Genomic DNA, 22,602 nt, shown 5'->3' on the forward strand with positions numbered 1-22,602 from the left:
GTAGTCTGTAGAACATGTAGTCTGTAGTCTGTAGTCTTATAACAGTAGAACATGTAGTCTGTAGTCTGTAGTCTTATAACAATAGAACATGTAATCTGTAGTCTGTAGTCTGTAGTCTATAGTCTTATAACAAGAGAACATGTAGTCTGTAGTCTGTAGACTTATAACAGTAGAACATGTAGTCTGTAGTCTGTAGTCTGTAGTCTGTAGTCTTATAACAGTAGAACATGTAGTCTGTAGTCTTATAACAATAGAACATGTAGTCTGTAGTCTTATAACAGTAGAACATGTAGTCTGTAGTCTTATAACAGTAGAACATGTAGTCTGAAGTCTGTAGTCTTATAACAGTAGAACATGTAGTCTGTAGTCTTATAACAATAGAACATGTAGTCTGTAGTCTTATAACAGTAGAACATGTAGTCTGTAGTCTTATAACAGTAGAACATGTAGTCTGTAGTCTGTAGTTTTTTGACAGTAGAACATGTAGTCTGTAGTCTGTAGTCTTATAACAATAGAACATGTAGTCTGTAGTCTGTAGTTTTTTGACAGTAGAACATGTAGTCTGTAGTCTGTAGTCTTATAACAATAGTTAGAAGAGTTTCTGTCAGCTGAAGGCAACTAATTTCCCTATAAGGTAATGCATGGCAACAATCCCTTTCTCTCTTTCTCTCTATTTACAGGGACCAGTCGGGCCTCCGGGACCTGCAGGAGCTGATGTGAGTCTAAATCAAGTTTTATCTTTGTCCTCTAACCCTTGACCTCTAACCCCTGACCTTTATCTTTAAACGATAATGCTGACCCATAACTCTTAAACAGTATCCGATAAGCCCTGAGCTCTTATTGAGAACCCTACTGTTCTGGGATTGATGCTAGTGAAGACATGGAAGACATTTGGAAGAGTCTAGAATATCTTCCTGAGATGAAAACAGAACAGACCCTGGGAGTCGGGGTGGGAGACCCTGTAGAGGACTGGAGAGAGAGGGGGAGGGGTGTGAGGAGAAACAGAGAGACAGAGAGAAACAGAGAGAGAGAAAGAGAGAGGGCGGGCGCTGGGGGAGAAGCAGAGAGAAAGAGGGAAACAGAGAGCGTAACCGAGAGAGAGCGTAACCGAGAGAGAGAGAGAGAGAGAGAGAGAGAGAGAGAGAGAGAGAGAGAGAGAGAAAGAGAGAGAGAGAGAGAGAGAGAGAGAGAGAGAGAGAGAGAGAGAGAGAGAGAGAGAGAAAAGATGGCAGTTCCAGCTGTAAACTGTTCGGTAATGAGAACAGTCTGGCCTCTCAGACGCCATTTTGTAGGTGACTCTTGGAAGACATTTGGAAGAGTCTAGTATATCTTCCTGAGATGAAAATGGAAAAAATGCTGGGAGTCGGGGTAGGAGACCCTGTAGAGGACTGGAGTATTTAATAAAACACCACGAGGAGACAGAGAGAGAGGAATAAACAGAGACAGGGAGAGGGAGAGGAATAAACAGAGAGAGGGAGAGGGAGAGAGGGCAGAGGGAGAGGGAGAGAGGGAGAGGGAGAGAGGGCAGAGAGAGAGGAATAAACAGAGAGAGGGAGAGGGAGAGAGGGCAGAGAGAGAGGAATAAACAGAGAGAGGGAGAGGGAGAGGAATAAACAGAGACAGGGAGAGGGAGAGGAGACAGAGAGAGAGGGAGAGGGAGAGAGGACAGAGAGAGAGGAATAAACAGAGACAGGGAGAGGGAGAGAGGGCAGAGAGAGAGGAATAAACAGAGAGAGGGAGAGGGAGAGGAATAAACAGAGAGAGGGAGAGGGAGAGGAATAAACAGAGAGAGGGAGAGGGAGAGAGGGCAGAGGGAGAGGGCAGTTACAGCAATCGGCTGTTCAGTAAGGAGAACAGTCTGGCCTCTCATATGTCATTTTGTAGGGTGACTCAGCGTCACCATGGCAACCTCGCTCTACCCCGCCATATCCTGGTTCTGAAGCCCGTCTCCTCAGAGTTCTACTACAGTTGAAGTTGGAAGTTTACATACACTTAGGTTGGAGTTATTAAAACTCGTTTTTCAACCACTCCACAAATTTCTTGTTAACAAACTATAGTTTTGGCAAGTCGGTTAGGACATCTACTTTGTGCATGACACAAGTACTTTTTCCAACAATTGTTTACAGACAGATTATTTCATTAATAATTTACTGTATCACAATTCCAGTGGGTCAGAAGTGTACATACACTAAGTTGACTGTGCCTTTAAACACCTTGGAAAATTCCAGAAAATGATGTCATGGCTTTAGAAGCTTCTGATAGGCTAATTGACATCATTTGAGTCAATTGCAGGTGTACCTGTGGATGTGGATGTATTTCAAGGCCTACCTTCAAACTCGGTGCCTCTTTGCTTGACATCATGGGAAAATCAAAAGAAATCAGCCAAGACCTCAGAAAAAGAATTGTAGACCTCCACAAGTCTGGTTCATCCTTGGGAGCAATTTCCAAACACCTGAAAGTACCACGTTCATCTGTACAAATAATAGTACGCAAGTATAAACACCATGGGACGACGCAGCCATCATACCGCTCAAGTAGGAGACTCGTTCTGTCTCCTAGAGATGAACGTACTTTGGTGCGAAAAGTGCCAATCAATCCCAGAACAACAGCAAAAGACCTTGTGAAGATTCTGGAGGAAACAGGTACAAAAGTATCTATATCCACAGTAAAACGAGTCCTATATTGACATAACCTGAAAGGGCGCTCAGCAAGGAAGAAGCCACTGCTCCAAAACCGCCATAAAAAAGCCAGACTATGGTTTGCAACTGCACATGGGGACAAAGATCGTACTTTTTGGAGAAATGTCCTCCAGTCTGCTGAAACAAAAATAAAACTGTTTGGCCATAATGACCATCGTTATGTTTGGAGGAAAAAGTGGGAGGCTTGCAAGCCGAAGAACACCATTCCAACCGTGAAGCACGGGGGCGGCAGCATCATGTTGTGGGCGTACTTTGCTACAGGAGGGACTGGTGCACTTCACAAAATAGATGGCGTCATGTGGAATTGTTGAAAAATGATGTGGATATATTCAAGCAACATCTCAAGACATCAGTCAGGAAGTTAAAGCTTGGTCGCAAATGGGTCTTCTAAATGGACAATGATCCCAAGCATACTTCCAAAGTTGTGGCAAAATGGCTAAAGGACAACAAAGTCAAGGTATTGGAGTGGCCATCACAAACCCTGACCTTCAATTCTATAGAAAATGTGTGGGCAGAACTGAAAAGGCATGTGCGAGCAAGGAGGCCTACAAACCTGACTCAGTTACACCAGCTCTGTCAGGAGGAATGGGCCAAAATTCACCCAACTTATTGTGGGAAGCTTGTGGAAGACTACCCGAAGCATTTGACCCAAGTTAAACAATTTAAAGGCAATGCTACCAAATACTAATTGAGTGTATGTAAACTTCTGACCCACTGGGAATGTGATGAAAGAAATTAAAGCTGAAATAAATCACTCTCTCTACTATTATTCTGACATTTCACAATTTTAAAATAAAGTGGTGATCCTAACTGACCTAAGATAGGGAATTTTTACTTGGACTAAATGTCAGGAATTGTGATAAACTGAGTTTAAATGTATTTGGCTAAGGTGTATGCAAACTTCCCACTTCAACTGTATATTAGGAGTCTATAACACTTCATCAGGTTGTAAACTAACAGGAGGAGATGAGATAATGTACTGTGCAATACTATTTATCATTACTGTAATCTTACAAAATAAATATATATACTGTACAAACATTGAGTAAATAATCATTATGTACTGTATGCACACAAATCTTATTTCTCTTTTCAAATCAAGAAGTTAATTAAACAGCATGATCGTTACACAGGTGCACCTTGTGCTGGGGGCAATAAAAGGCCACTGTAAAATGTGCAGTTTTGTCACAACACAATTCCACAGATGTCTCAAGTTTTGAGTGAGCGTACAATTGGCATGCTGACTACAGGAATGTCCACCTGAGCTGTTGCCAGAGAATTGAACGTTCATTTCTCTACCATAAACCGCCTCCAACGTCATTTTAGAGAATTTGGCAGTATGTCCAACTGGCCTCACAATGTAACCACGCCAGCCCAGGACCTCCACATCCGGCTTCTTCACCTGCGGGACCATCTGAGGGGAGGGGGAAGGGAGTACTAAGGCGTACTTATGTCTGTAATAAAGCCCTTTTGTGGGGTAAAACTCATAATTCTGATTGGCTGGGCCTGGCTCCCCAGTGGGTGGGCTATATATATTGTACATCTATATAACTGTTATCTATATATATTTAACATCTATATATATATATATTTTACGCTGCTGCTACTCTCTGTTCGATCTTATATGCATAGCCTCTTTAACTATATACTCATGTACACACTACCTCAATTGCCCCGACCAACCAGTGCTCCCACACATTGGCTAACCGGGCTATCTGCATTGTGTCCCACCACCCGCCAAACCCTCTTTTTACGCTGCTGCTAATCTCTGTTCATCATATATGCAGAGTCACTTTAACCATATGTACATGTACATACTACCTCAATCAGCCTGACTAACCATGTGTCTGTATAGAGCCTTGCCACTCTTATTTCAAATGTCTTTTTACTGTTGTTTTATTTCTTTACTTACCTACACACACATCTTTTTTGCACTACTGGTTAGAGCTTGTAAAGCATTTCACTGTAAAACCTGTTGTATTCGGCACACGTGACAAATAAACTTTGATTTGATTTTATATCTATATATATTAAACATCTATATAACTTATCTAACTTTATTGAACATCTGTTTAACTGTTATCTCTATAACTGTTATCTCTATAACTGTTATCTATATTTATTGAACATCTGTTTAACTGTTATCTCAATAACTGTTATCTATATTTATTGAACATCTGTTTAACTGTTATCTCTATAACTGTTATCTCTATAACTGTTATCTCTATAACTGTTATCTCTATAACTGTTATCTATATAAACTAAGCAAAAAATGTACGTCCCTTTTTCAGGACCCGGTCTTTCAAAGATAAATCGTATAAATCCAAAATAACTTCACAGATCTTCATTGTAAAGGGTTTAAACACTGTTTTCCATGCTTGTTCAATGAACCATAAACAATTAATGAACATGCACCTGTGGCACGGTCATTAAGACACTAACAGCTTACAGACGGAAGGCAATTAAGGTCACAGTTATGAAAACTTAGGACACTAAAGAGGTCTTTCTACTGACTCTGAAAAACACCAAAAGAAAGATGCCCAGGGTCCCTGCTCATCTGCATGCTGCAAGGAGGCATGAGGACTGCAGATGTGGCCAGGGCAATACATTGCAATGTCCATACTGTGAGACGCCTAAGACCGCGCTACAGGGAGACAGGACGGACAGCTGATCGTCCTCGCAGTGGCAGACCACGTGTAACAACACCTGCACAGGATCAGTACATCCGAACATCACACCTGTGGGACAGATACAGGATGGCAACAACAACTGTCCGAGTTACACCATGAACACACAATCCCTCCATCAGTGCTCAGACTGTCCGCAATAGGCTGAGAGAGGCTGGACTGAGGGCTTGTAGGCCTGTTGTAAGGCAGGTCCTCACCAGACATCACTGGCATCAACGTCGAGCTCAAACCCACCGTCGCTGGACCGGACAGGACTGGCAAAAGGTGCTGTTCACTAACGAGTCACGGTTTTGTCTCACCAGGGGTGATGGTCGGATTCGCATTTATCGTGGAAGGAATGAGCATTACACTGAGGCCTGTACTCTGGAGCGGGATCAATTTGGAGGTGGAGGGTCCGTCATGGTCTGGGGCGGTGTGTCACAGTATCATTGGACTGAGCTTGTTGTCATTGCAGGCAATCTCAACGCTGTGCGTTACAGGGAAGACATCCTCCTCCCTCATGTGGTACACTTCCTGCAGGCTCTTCCTGACATGACCCTCCAACATGACAATGCCACCAGCCATACTGCTCCTTCTGTGCGTGATTTCCTGCAAGACAGGAATGTCAGTGTTCTGCCATGGCCAGCGAAGAGCCCGGATTTCAATCCCATTGAACACGTTTGGGACCTGTTGGATCGGAGGGTGAGGGCTAGGACCATTCCCCCCAGAAATGTCTGGGAACTTGCAGGTGCCTAATTGGAAGAGTGGGGTAACATCTCACAGCAAGAACTGACACATCTGGTGCAGTCCATGAGGAGGAGATGCACTGCAGTACTTAATGCAGCTGGTGGCCACACCAGATACTGACTGTTACTTTTGATTTTGACCCCCCTTTGTTCAGGGACACATTATTCCATTTCTGTTAGTGACATGTCTGTGGAACTTGTTCAGTTTATGTCTCAGTTGTTAAATCTTGTTATGTTTATACAAATATTTACACATGTTAAGTTTACTCAAAATAAACACAGTTGACAGTGAGAGAACATTTCTATTTTTGCTGAGTTTATATTGAACAACTGTATAACTGTTATCTCTATATTCTGTTCATCTATATAACTGTGATCTATATAAATGTTGCCTCTATATTCTGTACATCTATATAACTGTTATCTATTTAACTGTTATCTATATGTATTGAACATCTATATAACTGTTATCTATATTACTGTTATCTATATTACTGTTATCTATATTACTATTATCTATATTACTGTTATCTATATTACTTTTATCTATATGTATTGAACATCTATATAACTGTTATCTATATAACTGTTATCTATATTACTGTTATCTATATAACTGTTATCTATATTACTGTTATCTATATAACTGTTATCTATATTACTGTTATCTATATTACTATTATCTATATTACTGTTATCTATATTACTGTTATCTATATGTATTGAACATCTATATAACTGTTATCTATATTACTGTTATCTATATAACTGTTATCTACATTACTGTTATCTATATTACTATTATCTATATTACTGTTATCTATATTACTTTTATCTATATGTATTGAACATCTATATAACTGTTATCTATATTACTGTTATCTATATTACTGTTATCTATATAACTGTTATCTATATTACTGTTATCTATATAACTGTTATCTATATTACTGTTATCTATATAACTGTTATCTACATTACTGTTATCTACAGGAATGTGAGATTCTGGATATCATCATGAAGCTTTGCTGTAAGTCTGCCCCCCCACCCCCCACATACACACACACTGCTGTAAGTCTGCCCCCCCACACACACACACACACACTGCTGTAAGTCTGCCCCCCCCCCCCCCCCACACACACACACACACTGCTGTAAGTCTGCCCCCCCCCACACACACACACTGCTGTAAGTCTGCCCCCCCCCCCACACACACACACTGCTGTAAGTCTGCCCCCCCCCCCCCCCGCACACACTGCTGTAAGTCTGCCCCCCCCACACACACACACACACACACACTGCTGTAAGTCTGCCGCCCCCCCCCCACACACACACACACACACTGCTGTAAGTCTGCCGCCCCCCCCCCCCCCCCACACACACACACACACTGCTGTAAGTCTGCCCCCCCCCACACACACACACACACACACACTGCTGTAAGTCTGCCCCCCCCGCCCCCACACACACTCACACACAGAAACTCAGACACACTGGAATGACTAACATTGTGTTTTTGTTTAATTTGTTTCCTACAGCATGCTGTGGTGAGTCCATCCCATCATCTCATTGGCTTCTGAGTTTATCTTATAGCTCTCCAGTCACCATTATGCCCATACTCTGTCTGTCTGTCTGTCTAATGTCTGTCTGTCTGTGACTAATGTGTCTGTTTGTCTAATGTGTCTGTCTGTTTAATGTGTCTGTCTAATGTCTATCTGTCTGTCTAATGTCTATCTGTCTGTCTAATGTATGTCTGTCTATCTGTCTGTCTAATGTCTATCTGTCTGTCTAATGTCTGTCTGTCTGTCTGTCTGTCTGTCTGTCTAATGTTTATGTTTGTCTGTCTAATGTGTCTGTCTGTCTAATATGTCTGTCTGTCTAATGTGTCTGTCTGTCTAATGTGTCTGTCTGTCTAATGTGTCTGTCTGTACATGATGTGTCTGACTAATGTGTCTGTCTGTCTAATGTGTCTGTCTGTCTAATGTGTCTGTCTGTACATGATGTGTCTGACTAATGTGTCTGTCTAATGTCTGTCTAATGTCTGTCTGTCTGTCTAATGTCTGTCTGTCTGTCTAATGTTTCTGTTTGTCTGTCTAATGTGTCTGTCTAATGTGTCTGTCTGTCTAATATGTCTGTCTGTCTAATGTGTCTGTCTAATGTGTCTGTCTGTCTAATGTGTCTGTCTGTCTAATGTGTCTGTCTGTCTAATATGTCTGTCTGTCTAATGTGTCTGTCTGTCTAATGTGTCTGTCTGTCTAATATGTCTGTCTGTCTAATGTGTCTGTCTGTCTAATGTGTCTGTCTGTACATGATGTGTCTGACTAATGTGTCTGTCTGTCTAATGTGTCTGTCTGTCTAATGTGTCTGTCTGTACATGATGTGTCTGACTAATGTGTCTGTCTAATGTCTGTCTAATGTCTGTCTGTCTGTCTAATGTCTGTCTGTCTGTCTAATGTTTCTGTTTGTCTGTCTAATGTGTCTGTCTGTACATGATGTGTCTGACTAATGTGTCTGTCTGTCTAATATGTCTGTCTGTCTAATGTGTCTGTCTGTCTGTCTAATATGTCTGTCTGTCTAATGTGTCTGTCTAATGTGTCTGTCTGTCTAATGTGTCTGTCTGTCCAATGTGTCTGTCTGGCTAATATGTCTGTCTGTCTAATGTGTCTGTCTGACTAATGTGTCTGTCTGTCTAATGTGTCTGTCTGTCTAATGTGTCTGTCTAATGTGTCTGTGTGTCTAATGTGTCTGTCTGTCTAATGTGTCTGTCTGTCTAATGTGTCTGTCTGTCTAATGTATCTGTCTGTCTAATATGTCTGTCTGTCTAATGTGTCTGTCTGTCTAATGTGTCTGTCTGTCTAATGTGTCTGTCTGTCTAATGTGTCTGTCTGTCTAATGTGTCTGTCTGTACATGATGTGTCTGACTAATGTGTCTGTCTGTCTAATGTGTCTGTCTGTACATGATGTGTCTGACTAATGTGTCTGTCTGTCTAATGTGTCTGTCTGTACATGATGTGTCTGACTAATGTGTCTGTCTAATATGTCTGTCTGTCTAATGTGTCTGTCTGTCTAATGTGTCTGTCTGTCTAATGTGTCTGTCTGTCTAATGTGTCTGTCTGTCTAATGTGTCTGTCTGTACATGATGTGTCTGACTAATGTGTCTGTCTGTCTAATGTGTCTGTCTGTCTAATGTGTCTGTCCTGATGTAGAGTGTAAGTGTGGGCCCCTGGACCTGGCCTTCATCGTGGACAGTTCTGAGAGTATCGGCTCCACTAACTTCGCTCTAGCTAAGGACTTCATCATCACCGTCATAGACCGCCTTATTAAGGACCAGCAAGTCCATGTGAGTACTATTTTAAAAATATACTTTTACTAATACTTTATTTGAATAAACAAATCACATTACAGTCAAGAAGGATTTAAACATTTTTTTTATTTCATTTTTTTGATTGAACCTTTATTTTAACTAGTCAAGTCAGTTAGGAACAAATTCTTATTTACAATGATGGCCAACACCAGCCAAACCCGGGCGACGCTGGGCCAATTGTGCGTCGCCCTATGGGACTCATGAATAAAAAGATTTGGGGTGTTCCAGAGGCGCAACTTCCACTGGGGACATGCCCCCCCCCCCCCCCCCCCCCCCCCCCACAGTTATATCATTGGAATGTTATACAAAGCAATGCAATAGTGTGCTTTAGGACCATGTGGATGCCTCCGAGCGTCCCCCCCACTTCTAAAACCAATGTTGCGCCCCTGGAGATTTCTATGCCTGAAATTGAGACCAAAAAGCTTTTGTACACAATTTTGACTTTGGAATCTGACTTTATGTCTGTGGAATCTGACTTTATGTCTGTTGAATCTGACTTTATGGCTGTGGAATCTGACTGTATGTCTGTGGAATCTGACTTCATGTCTGTGGAATCTGACTTTATGTCTGTGGAATCTGACTTCATGTCTGTGGAATTTGACTTTATGTCTGTGGAATCTGACTTTATGTCTGTTGAATCTGACTTTATGGCTGTGGAATCTGACTGTATGTCTGTGGAATCTGACTTCATGTCTGTGGAATTTGACTTTATGTCTGTTGAATCTGACTTTATGGCTGTGGAATCTGACTGTATGTCTGTGGAATCTGACTTCATGTCTGTGGAATCTGACTTTATGTCTGTGGAATCTGACTTCATGTCTGTGGAATCTGACTTTATGTCTGTGGAATCTGACTTCATGTCTGTGGAATCTGACTTTATGTCTGTGGAATTTGACTTTATGTCTGTGGAATCTGACTTTATGTCTGTGGAATCTGACTTCATGTCTGTGGAATCTGACTTTATGTCTGTTGAATCTGACTTTGTTGAATCTGACTTTGTGGCTGTGGAATCTTTTTTTAAATTTTTTATGTATTTTACCTTTATTTAACGAGGCAAGTCAGTTAAGAACAAATTCTTATTTTCAATGATGGCCTAGGAACAGTGGGTTAACTGCCCGTTCAGGGGCAGAACGACAGATTTGTACCTTGTCAGCTCGGGGGTTTGAACTTGCAACCTTCCGGTTACTAGTCCAACGCTCTAACCACTATGTCTGTGGAATCTGACTTCATGTCTGTGGAATTTGACTTTATGTCTGTTGAATCTGACTTTATGGCTGTGGAATCTGACTGTATGTCTGTTGAATCTGACTTTATGGCTGTGGAATCTGACTGTATGTCTGTGGAATCTGACTTCATGTCTGTGGAATTTGACTTTATGTCTGTTGAATCTGACTTTATGGCTGTGGAATCTGACTGTATGTCTGTGGAATCTGACTTCATGTCTGTGGAATCTGACTTTATGTCTGTGGAATCTGACTTCATGTCTGTGGAATCTGACTTTATGTCTGTGGAATCTGACTTCATGTCTGTGGAATTTGACTTTATGTCTGTGGAATCTGACTTTATGTCTGTGGAATCTGACTTCATGTCTGTGGAATCTGACTTTATGTCTGTTAATCTGACTTTGTTGAATCTGACTTTGTGGCTGTGGAATCTTTTTTTTTATTTTTTATGTATTTTACCTTTATTTAACGAGGCAAGTCAGTTAAGAACAAATTCTTATTTACAATGATGGCCTAGGAACAGTGGGTTAACTGCCCGTTCAGGGGCAGAACGACAGATTTGTACCTTGTCAGCTCGGGGGTTTGAACTTGCAACCTTCCGGTTACTATTCCAACGCTCTAACCACTAGCCGTCGGGGCTACCGACTTTGTGACTGTGGAATCTGATTTTGTGGCTGTGGAGTCAGACATTGTGACTGTAGAATCTGACTTTGTGGCTGTGGAATCTGACTTTGTGGCTGTGGAGTCAGACTTTGTGGCTGTGGAATCTGACTTTGTGGCTGTGGAATCTGACTTTGTGGCTGTGGAATCTGGCTTTGTGGCTGTGGAATCTGACTGTGGCTGTAGAATCTGACTTTGTGGCTGTGGAATCTGGCTTTGTGGCTGTAGAATCTGACTGTGGCTGTAGAATCTGACTGTGGCTGTAGAATCTGACTGTGGCTGTAGAATCTGGCTTTGTGGCTGTAGAATCTGACTTTATGGCTGTGGAATCTGACTTTGTGACTGTGAAATCTTACTTTGTGATTGTGGAGTCAGACTTTATGGCTGTGGAATCTGACTTTGTGACTGTAGAAGCTAATTAAACCCAGGCATTTTTGCTCCACAAGGTGGGCTATGGGATTCATATTTGTTTGTGTGATTAACCGAGTATGAAACACTTTGAAAATAGCTACGGCAGCAATTTATTTTGCTATACATTTTACTCGCACATGTGCTCATACGTGTGTGTGTGTGTGTGTGTGTGTGTGTGTGTGTGTGTGTGTGTGTGTGTAGTTTGGTTTTAATGAGTCCAGGGTAGGCGTGGTGCAGTACAGTGGGGATGGAGCCCAGGAGGCTGTCAGACTGGGAGACCCCAACATTAACACACTGACTGAGCTCAAACAGTAAGTACACACACACACACACTCACTGAGCTCAAACAGTAAGTACACACACACACTGAGCTCAAACAGTAAGTATACACACACACACAGATACCCAATCATTACCCTGTATGTTGTGTGTAGGGCGGTGCGGGACCTGCGCTGGCTGGCTGAGGCCACCTATACAGGGGAGGCTCTGCAGTTCTCTCTGACCAACATGATTGACCGTCTGCAGCAGGAGAACCGCGTGGTCTTAGTGCTCACTGACGGACGCTCTGATATCACCAGAGATAAAACACCGCTCAACACACTCTGTGGGAAGGGCATCAAGGTGAGGGACACCACTCTGTGGGAAGGGCATCAAGGTGAGGGACACCACTCTGTGGGAAGGGCATCAAGGTGAGGGACACCACTCTTTGTGAAGGGCATCAAGGTGAGGGACACCACTCTTTGTGAAGGGCATCGAGGTGAGGGACACCACTCTGTGGGAAGGGCATCAAGGTGAGGGACACCACTCTGTGGGAAAGGCATCAAGGTGAGGGACACCACTCTGTGTGAAGGGCATCAAGGTAAGGGACACCACTCTGTGTGAAGGGACACCACTCTGTGTGAAGGGACACCACTCTGTGTGAAGGGCATCAGGGTAAGGAACACCACTCTGTGTGAAGGAACACCACTCTGTGTGAAGGGCATCAGGGTAAGGGACACCACTCTGTGTGAAGGGCATCAGGGTAAGGGACACCACTCTGTGTGAAGGGCATCAGGGTAAGGGACACCACTCTGTGGGAAGGAACACCACTCTGTAGGAAGGGCATCAGGGTAAGGGACACCACTCTGTGGGAAGGAACACCACTCTGTAGGAAGGGCATCAAGGTAAGGAACACCACTCTGTAGGAAGGGCATCAGGGTAAGGGACACCACTCTGTAGGAAGGAACACCACTCTGTAGGAAGGAACACCACTCTGTGTGAAGGAACACCTCTCTGTAGGAAGGAACACCAATCTGTAGGAAGGAACACCACTCTGTAGGAAGGGCATCAGGGTAAGGGACACCACTCTGTAGGAAGGGCATCAGGGTAAGGGACACCACTCTGTAGGAAGGAACACCACTCTGTAGGAAGGAACACCACTCTGTAGGAAGGGCATCAGGGTAAGGGACACCACTCTGTAGGAAGGAACACCACTCTGTAGGAAGGAACACCACTCTGTAGGAAGGGCATCAGGGTAAGGGACACCACTCTGTAGGAAGGAACACCACTCTGTAGGAAGGGCATCAGGGTAAGGGACACCACTCTGTAGGAAGGGCATCAGGGTAAGGGACACCACTCTGTAGGAAGGAACACCACTCTGTAGGAAGGAACACCACTCTGTAGGAAGGGCATCAGGGTAAGGGACACCACTCTGTAGGAAGGAACACCACTCTGTAGGAAGGGCATCAGGGTAAGGGACACCACTCTGTAGGAAGGAACACCACTCTGTAGGAAGGAACACCACTCTGTAGGAAGGGCATCAGGGTAAGGGACACCACTCTGTGTGAAGGAACACCACTCTGTGTGAAGGAACACCACTCTGTGGGAAGGGACACTACTCTGTAGGAAGGGCATCAGGGAAAGGAACACCACTCTGTGGGAAGGGACACCACTCTGTAGGAAGGGCATCAGGGTAAGGAACACCACTCTGTGGGAAGGGACACCACTCTGTAGGAAGGGCATCAAGGTAAGGAACACCACTCTGTAAGAAGGGCATCAGGGTAAGGGACACCACTCTGTGTGAAGGAACACCACTCTGTGGGAAGGGACACCACTCTGTAGGAAGGGCATCAGGGTAAGGAACACCACTCTGTGTGAAGGGCATCAGGGTAAGGGACACCACTCTGTAGGAAGGGCATCAGGGTAAGGGACACCACTCTGTGTGAAGGAACACCACTATGTGTGAAGGAACACCACTCTGTGGGAAGGGACACTGCTCTGTGGGAAGGGCATCAGGGTAGGGAACACCACTCTGTGTGAAGGGCATCAGGGTAAGGGACACCACTCTGTAGGAAGGGCATCAGGGTAAGGAACACCACTCTGTGTGAAGGGCATCAGGGTAAGGGACACCACTCTGTAGGAAGGGCATCAGGGTAAGGGACACCACTCTGTAGGAAGGGCATCAGGGTAAGGGACACCACTCTGTGTGAAGGGCATCAGGGTAAGGGACACCACTCTGTAGGAAGGGCATCAAGGTAAGGGACACCACTCTGTAGGAAGGGCATCAGGGTAAGGAACACCACTCTGTGTGAAGGGCATCAGGGTAAGGGACACCACTCTGTAGGAAGGGCATCAGGGTAAGGGACACCACTCTGTGTGAAGGAACACCACTCTGTGTGAAGGAACACCACTCTGTGTGAAGGAACACCTCTCTGTGTGAAGGGCATCAAGGTGAGGGACACCACTCTGTGTGAAGGGCATCAGGGTAAGGGACACCACTCTGTGTGAAAGGCATCAAGGTAAGGGACACCATTCTGTAGGAAGGGCATCAGGGTAAGGGACACCACTCTGTAGGAAGGGCATCAGGGTAAGGGACACCACTCTGTGTGAAGGGCATCAGGGTAAGGAACACCACTCTGTAGGAAGGGCATCAGGGTAAGGGACACCACTCTGTAGGAAGGGCATCAAGGTAAGGGACACCACTCTGTAGGAAGGGCATCAGGGTAAGGAACACCACTCTGTGTGAAGGGCATCAGGGTAAGGGACACCACTCTGTAGGAAGGGCATCAGGGTAAGGGACACCACTCTGTGTGAAGGAACACCACTCTGTGTGAAGGAACACCACTCTGTGTGAAGGAACACCTCTCTGTGTGAAGGGCATCAAGGTGAGGGACACCACTCTGTGTGAAGGGCATCAGGGTAAGGGACACCACTCTGTGTGAAGGGCATCAGGGTAAGGGACACCACTCTGTGGGAAGGAACACCACTCTGTAGGAAGGGCATCAGGGTAAGGGACACCACTCTGTGGGAAGGAACACCACTCTGTAGGAAGGGCATCAAGGTAAGGAACACCACTCTGTAGGAAGGGCATCAGGGTAAGGGACACCACTCTGTAGGAAGGAACACCACTCTGTAGGAAGGAACACCACTCTGTGTGAAGGAACACCTCTCTGTAGGAAGGAACACCACTCTGTAGGAAGGAACACCACTCTGTAGGAAGGGCATCAGGGTAAGGGACACCACTCTGTAGGAAGGGCATCAGGGTAAGGGACACCACTCTGTAGGAAGGGCATCAGGGTAAGGGACACCACTCTGTAGGAAGGAACACCACTCTGTAGGAAGGAACACCACTCTGTAGGAAGGGCATCAGGGTAAGGGACACCACTCTGTAGGAAGGGCATCAGGGTAAGGGACACCACTCTGTAGGAAGGAACACCACTCTGTAGGAAGGAACACCACTCTGTAGGAAGGGCATCAGGGTAAGGGACACCACTCTGTGTGAAGGAACACCACTCTGTGGGAAGGGACACTACTCTGTAGGAAGGGCATCAGGGTAAGGAACACCACTCTGTGGGAAGGGACACCACTCTGTAGGAAGGGCATCAGGGTAAGGAACACCACTCTGTGGGAAGGGACACCACTCTGTAGGAAGGGCATCAAGGTAAGGAACACCACTCTGTAAGAAGGGCATCAGGGTAAGGGACACCACTCTGTGTGAAGGAACACCACTCTGTGGGAAGGGACACCACTCTGTAGGAAGGGCATCAGGATAAGGAACACCACTCTGTGTGAAGGGCATCAGGGTAAGGGACACCACTCTGTAGGAAGGGCATCAGGGTAAGGGACACCACTCTGTGTGAAGAAACACCACTATGTGTGAAGGAACACCACTCTGTGGGAAGGGACACTGCTCTGTGGGAAGGGCATCAGGGTAGGGAACACCACTCTGTGTGAAGGGCATCAGGGTAAGGGACACCACTCTGTAGGAAGGGCATCAGGGTAAGGAACACCACTCTGTGTGAAGGGCATCAGGGTAAGGGACACCACTCTGTAGGAAGGGCATCAGGGTAAGGGACACCACTCTGTAGGAAGGGCATCAGGGTAAGGGACACCACTCTGTGTGAAGGGCATCAGGGTAAGGGACACCACTCTGTAGGAAGGGCATCAAGGTAAGGGACACCACTCTGTAGGAAGGGCATCAGGGTAAGGAACACCACTCTGTGTGAAGGGCATCAGGGTAAGGGACACCACTCTGTAGGAAGGGCATCAGGGTAAGGGACACCACTCCGTGTGAAGGAACACCACTCTGTGTGAAGGAACACCACTCTGTGTGAAGGAACACCTCTCTGTGTGAAGGGCATCAAGGTGAGGGACACCACTCTGTGTGAAGGGCATCAGGGTAAGGGACACCACTCTGTGTGAAAGGCATCAAGGTAAGGGACACCATTCTGTAGGAAGGGCATCAGGGTAAGGGACACCACTCTGTAGGAAGGGCATCAGGGTAAGGGACACCACTCTGTGTGAAGGGCATCAGGGTAAGGGACACCACTCTGTAGGAAAGGCATCAAGGTAAGGGACACCACTCTGTAGGAAGGGCATCAGGGTAAGGAACACCACTCTGTGTGAAGGACATCAGGGTAAGGGACACCACTCTGTAGGAAGGGCATCAGGGTAAGGGACACCACTCTGTGTGAAGGAACACCACTCTGTGTGAAGGAACACCTCTCTGTGTGAAGGGCATCAAGGTGAGGGACACCACTCTGTGTGAAGGGCATCAGGGTAAGGGACACCACTCTGTGTGAAAGGCATCAAGGTAAGGGACATCATTCTGTAGGAAGGGCATCAGGGTAAGGGACACCACTCTGTGTGAAGGGACACCACTCTGTGTGAAGGGACACCACTCTGTGTGAAGGGCATCAAGGTAAGGGACACCACTCTGTGTGAAGGGCATCAAGGTAAGGGACACCACTCTGTAGGAAGGGCATCAAGGTAAGGAACACCACTCTGTGTGAAGGGCATCAGGGTAAGGGACACCACTCTGTAGGAAGGGCATCAGAGTAAGGGACACCACTCTGTAGGAAGGGCATCAGGGTAAGGGACACCACTCTGTAGGAAGGGCATCAGGGTAAGGGACACCACTCTGTAGGAAGGGCATCAGGGTAAGGGACACCACTCTGTGTGAAGGAACACCACTCTGTGTGAAGGAACACCACTCTGTGTGAAGGAACACCACTCTGTGGGAAGGGACACTACTCTGTAGGAAGGGCATCAGGGTAAGGAACACCACTCTGTGGGAAGGGACACCACTCTGTAGGAAGGGCATCAGGGTAAGGAACACCACTCTGTGGGAAGGGACACCACTCTGTAGGAAGGGCATCAAGGTAAGGAACACCACTCTGTAAGAAGGGCATCAGGGTAAGGGACACCACTCTGTGTGAAGGAACACCACTCTGTGGGAAGGGACACCACTCTGTAGGAAGGGCATCAGGGTAAGGGACACCACTCTGTGTGAAGGAACACCACTATGTGTGAAGGAACACCACTCTGTGGGAAGGGACACTGCTCTGTGGGAAGGGCATCAGGGTAGGGAACACCACTCTGTGTGAAGGGCATCAGGGTAAGGGACACCACTCTGTAGGAAGGGCATCAGGGTAAGGAACACCACTCTGTGTGAAGGGCATCAGGGTAAGGGACACCACTCTGTAGGAAGGGCATCAGGGTAAGGGACACCACTCTGTAGGAAGGGCATCAGGGTAAGGGACACCACTCTGTGTGAAGGGCATCAGGGTAAGGGACACCACTCTGTAGGAAGGGCATCAAGGTAAGGGACACCACTCTGTAGGAAGGGCATCAGGGTAAGGAACACCACTCTGTGTGAAGGGCATCAGGGTAAGGGACACCACTCTGTAGGAAGGGCATCAGGGTAAGGGACACCACTCTGTGTGAAGGAACACCACTCTGTGTGAAGGAACACCTCTCTGTGTGAAGGGCATCAAGGTGAGGGACACCACTCTGTGTGAAGGGCATCAGGGTAAGGGACACCACTCTGTAGGAAGGGCATCAGGGTAAGGGACACCACTCTGTGTGAAGGGCATCAGGGTAAGGGACACCACTCTGTAGGAAAGGCATCAAGGTAAGGGACACCACTCTGTAGGAAGGGCATCAGGGTAAGGAACACCACTCTGTGTGAAGGGCATCAGGGTAAGGGACACCACTCTGTAGGAAGGGCATCAGGGTAAGGGACACCACTCTGTGTGAAGGGACACCACTCTGTGTGAAGGGACACCACTTTGTGTGAAGGGACACCACTCTGTGTGAAGGGCATCAAGGTAAGGGACACCACTCTGTAGGAAGGGCATCAAGGTAAGGAACACCACTCTGTGTGAAGGGCATCAGGGTAAGGGACACCACTCTGTAGGAAGGGCATCAGAGTAAGGGACACCACTCTGTAGGAAGGGCATCAGGGTAAGGGACACCACTCTGTAGGAAGGGCATCAGGGTAAGGGACACCACTCTGTAGGAAGGGCATCAGGGTAAGGGACACCACTCTGTGTGAAGGAACACCACTCTGTGTGAAGGAACACCACTCTGTGTGAAGGAACACCTCTCTGTGTGAAGGGCATCAAGGTGAGGGACACCACTCTGTGTGAAGGGCATCAGGGTAAGGGACACCACTCTGTGTGAAAGGCATCAAGGTAAGGGACACCACTCTGTAGGAAGGGCATTAGGTAAGGGACACCACTCTGTAGGAAGGGCATCAGGGTAAGGGACACCACTCTGTGTGAAGGGACACCACTCTGTGTGAAGGGACACCACTCTGTGTGAAGGGACATCACTCTGTGTGAAGGGCATCAAGGTAAGGGACACCACTCTGTAGGAAGGGCATCAGGGTAAGGGACACCACTCTGTGTGAAGGGACACCACTCTGTGTGAAGGGCATCAAGGTAAGGGACACCACTCTGTGTGAAGGGCATCAAGGTAAGGGACACCACTCTGTAGGAAGGGCATCAAGGTAAGGGACACCACTCTGTAGGAAGGGCATCAGGGTAAGGGACACCACTCTGTAGGAAGGGCATCAGGGTAAGGGACACCACTCTGTGTGAAGGGCATCAGGGTAAGGGACACCACTCTGTAGGAAGGGCATCAAGGTAAGGGACACCACTCTGTAGTACGATTTAGTACGACCAGCAACATCATATCACAACGCACAGTCCATTACACACGCACACACACACACACACACACACACACACACACACACTAACACACAGACACACAGACACACACACACACACACACACACACACACTAACCCTGCCCCCCTCTCTCTGTCAGGTGGGTGGTCTGGGAGTGAAGGACTACTCTGGCCGTCAGCCCAACCATGAACAGCTCAGTGCTGTGGTCTGTACGAGCGACCCTAAACCAGGCTTCTCCTTCGTACTGGAGAACTTCGCTGAGCTGCTGGATGACAGCTTCTTACAGAACCTCACCACACGCATCTGTGAAGGTACACACACACACACACACACACACACACACACACACACTAGTGAACCCCGTGGTGTGGATACAGACTCTGTATGATGTGAAAATTATGTGAAAATGTCCTATTCATTTTGGTTTCTCTATTTCCTACAACAGATAAGAAGTGTCCCAACTACAAATGTCCCAGTAAGTCATGTGGTTTCTCCTGTGGTTTCTCTGTGGCTTGTTACCAAATGTCACATGTGGTTTATCTCTGTCCTGATCTCTCCAGGGTCATTGTCTTCAGACATGTTAGTTTGGATCAGGGACGGGTTTATGGTCTCTCTTCAGTCTCATTCTCAGAGTACATGGACATGGATTAGTGTCTGTAGTTTCTCCTGTGGTTTCTCCTGTGGTTTCTCCTGTGGTTTCTCCTGTGGTTTCTCTGTGGTTTCTCCTGTGGTTTCTCCTGTGGTTTTTCTGTGGTTCCTCTGTGGTTTCTCCTGTGGTTTCTCCTGTGGTTTCTCCTGTGGTTTCTCCTGTGGTTTCTCTGTGGTTTCTCCTGTGGTTTCTCTGTGGTTCCTCTGTGGTTTCTCCTGTGGTTTCTCTGTAGTTTCCCTGTGGTTTCTCCTGTAGTTTATTCTGTGGTTTCTCCCATGGTTTCTCCCGTGGTTTCTCCCGTGGTTTCTCTGTGGTTTCTCCTGTGGTTTCTCTGTAGTTTCTCCTGTGGTTTGTCTGTGGTTTCTCCTGTGGTTTCTCCTGTGGTTTCTCCTGTGGTTTCTCTGTGGTTTCTCTGTGGTTTCTCTGTGGTTTATCCTGTGTTTTCTCTGTGGTTTCTCTGTTGTTTCTCCTGTGGTTTCTCCTGTGGTTGGTTTCTCAGTGGTTTCTCCTGTGGTTTCCCTGTGGTTTCTCCTGTGGTTTCTCCTGGGGTGTCTCCTGTGGTTTCTCTGTGGTTTCTCCTGTGGTTTCTCTGTGGTTTCTCCTGTGGTTTCTCTGTGATTTCTCCTGTGGTTTCTCCTGTTGTTTCTCCTGTAGTTTCTCCTGTGGTTTCTCTTGTGGTTTCTCCTGTGGTTTCTCTTGTGGTTTCTCCTGTGGTTTCTATTGTGGTTTCTCTTGTGGTTTCTCCTGTGGTTTCTCTGTGGTTTCCTCTATGGTTTCTCCTGTGGTTTCTCCTGTGATTTCTCTGTGGTTTCCCTGTGGTTTCCTCTTTGGTTTCTCCTGTGGTTTCTTCTGTGGTTTCTCTGTGGTTTCTTTGTGGTTTCTCCTGTGGTTTCCCTGTGGTTTCTCCTGTGGTTTCTCCTGTGGTTTCTCTGTGGTTTATGCTGTGGTTTATCCTGTGGTTTCTCCTGTAGTTTCTCCTGTAGTTTCTCCTGTGGTTTCTCTGTGGTTTCTCTTGTGGTTTCTCCTGTGGTTTCTCTTGTGGTTTCTCCTGTGGTTTCTCCTGTGGTTTCCCTGTGGATTCTCCTGTGGTTTCTCCTGTGGTTTCTCTTGTGGTTTCTCTGTGGTTTCTCCTGTGGTTTCTCTGTGGTTACTCCTGTGGTGTCTCCTGTGGTTTCTCTGTGGTTTCTCCTGTGGTTTCTCCTGTGGTTTCCCGGTGGTTTCTCTGTGGTTTCTCCTGTGGTTTCTCCTGTAGTTTCTCCTGTAGTTTCTCCTGTGGTTTCTCCTGTGGTTTCCCCATGTGGTTTCTCCTGTGGTTTCTCCTGTGGTTTCTCTGTGGTTTCTCTGTGGTTTCTCCTGTGGTTTCTCTGTGGTTTCTCCTGTGGTTTCTCTGTGGTGTCTCCTGTGGTGTCTCTGTGGTGTCTCCTGTGATTTCTCCTGTGGTTTCTCCTGTGGTTTCTCCTGTGGTTTCTCTGTGGTTTCTCTGTGGTTTCTCCTATGGTTTCTCTGTGGTTTCTCCTGTGGTTACTCCTGTGGTGTCTCCTGTGGTTTCTCCGTGGTTTCTCCATGGTTTCTCCTGTGGTTTCTCCGTCGTTTCTCTGTGGTTTTTCCTGTGGTTTCTCCTGTAGTTTCTCCTGTGGTTTCTCCTGTTGTTTCTCCTGTGGTTTCTCCTGTGGTTTATCTTAATGGTTTCCCTGTGGTTTCTCCTGTGGTTTCTCCTGTGGTTTCTCTGTGGTTCCTCTGTGATTTCTCCTGTGGTTTCTCCTGTGGTTTCTCCTGTGGTTTCTCTGTAGTTTCCCTGTGGTTTCTCCTGTAGTTTATCCTGTGGTTTCTCCCATGGTTTCTCCCGTGGTTTCTCCCGTGGTTTCTCTGTGGTTTCTCCTGAGGTTTCTCTGTAGTTTCTCCTGTGGTTTGTCTGTGGTTTCTCCTGTGGTTTCTCCTGTAGTTTCTCCTGTGGTTTCTCTGTGGTTTCTCTGTGGTTTCTCTGTGGTTTCTCCTGTGTTTTCTCTGTGGTTTCTCTGTTGTTTCTCCTGTGGTTTCTCCTGTGGTTTCTCAGTGGTTTCTCCTGTGGTTTCTCCTGTGGTTTCTCCTGTGGTTTCTCCTGTGGTTTCTCTTGTGGTTTCTCTGTGGTTTCTCCTGTGGTGTCTCCTGTGGTTTCTCTGTGGTTTCTCCTGTGGTTTCTCTGTGGTTTCTCCTGTGGTTTCTCTGTGATTTCTCCTGTGGTTTCTCCTGTTGTTTCTCCTGTAGTTTCTCCTGTGGTTTCTCTTGTGGTTTCTCCTGTGGTTTCTCTTGTGGTTTCTCCTATGGTTTCTATTGTGGTTTCTCTTGTGGTTTCTCCTGTGGTTTCTCTGTGGTTTCCTCTATGGTTTCTCCTGTGGTTTCCTCTTTGGTTTCTCCTGTGGTTTCTTCTGTGGTTTCTCTGTGGTTTCTCTGTGGTTTCTCCTCTGGTTTCCCTGTGGTTTCTCCTGTGGTTTCTCCTGTGGTTTCTCTGTGGTTTATCCTGTGGTTTATCCTGTGGTTTCTCCTGTAGTTTCTCCTGTAGTTTCTCCTGTGGTTTCTCCTGTGGTTTCTCTTGTGGTTTCTCCTGTGGTTTCTCTTGTGGTTTCTCCTGTGGTTTCTCCTGTGGTTTCCCTGTGGATTCTCCTGTGGTTTCTCCTGTGGTTTCTCTTGTGGTTTCTCTGTGGTTTCTCCTGTGGTTTCTCTATGGTTTCTCCTGTGGTGTCTCCTGTGGTT

The 22,602-nt window shown here is 46.4% G+C and overlaps 1 protein-coding gene across 1 annotated transcript in view; it reads left to right on the forward strand.

Moving 5' to 3' along the window:
* The window catches only part of LOC110517228 (collagen alpha-1(VI) chain), a 117,923-nt gene that overhangs the window by 90,451 nt on the left and 4,870 nt on the right, over nucleotides 1-22,602 (forward strand). Inside the window, exons 25-32 of the mRNA XM_036986771.2 lie at nucleotides 681-716; nucleotides 7,105-7,141; nucleotides 7,650-7,658; nucleotides 9,318-9,451; nucleotides 11,971-12,080; nucleotides 12,204-12,390; nucleotides 19,363-19,534; nucleotides 19,669-19,698. Of these exons, the coding sequence (XP_036842666.2) occupies nucleotides 681-716; nucleotides 7,105-7,141; nucleotides 7,650-7,658; nucleotides 9,318-9,451; nucleotides 11,971-12,080; nucleotides 12,204-12,390; nucleotides 19,363-19,534; nucleotides 19,669-19,698 (715 nt within the window). The remainder of the gene's footprint in view (nucleotides 1-680; nucleotides 717-7,104; nucleotides 7,142-7,649; nucleotides 7,659-9,317; nucleotides 9,452-11,970; nucleotides 12,081-12,203; nucleotides 12,391-19,362; nucleotides 19,535-19,668; nucleotides 19,699-22,602) is intronic.

The sequence above is a fragment of the Oncorhynchus mykiss genome, chromosome 8 (genome assembly GCF_057628025.1).
Source record: "Oncorhynchus mykiss isolate SJ-2025 chromosome 8, ASM5762802v1, whole genome shotgun sequence".
Lineage (NCBI taxonomy): Eukaryota > Metazoa > Chordata > Actinopteri > Salmoniformes > Salmonidae > Oncorhynchus > Oncorhynchus mykiss.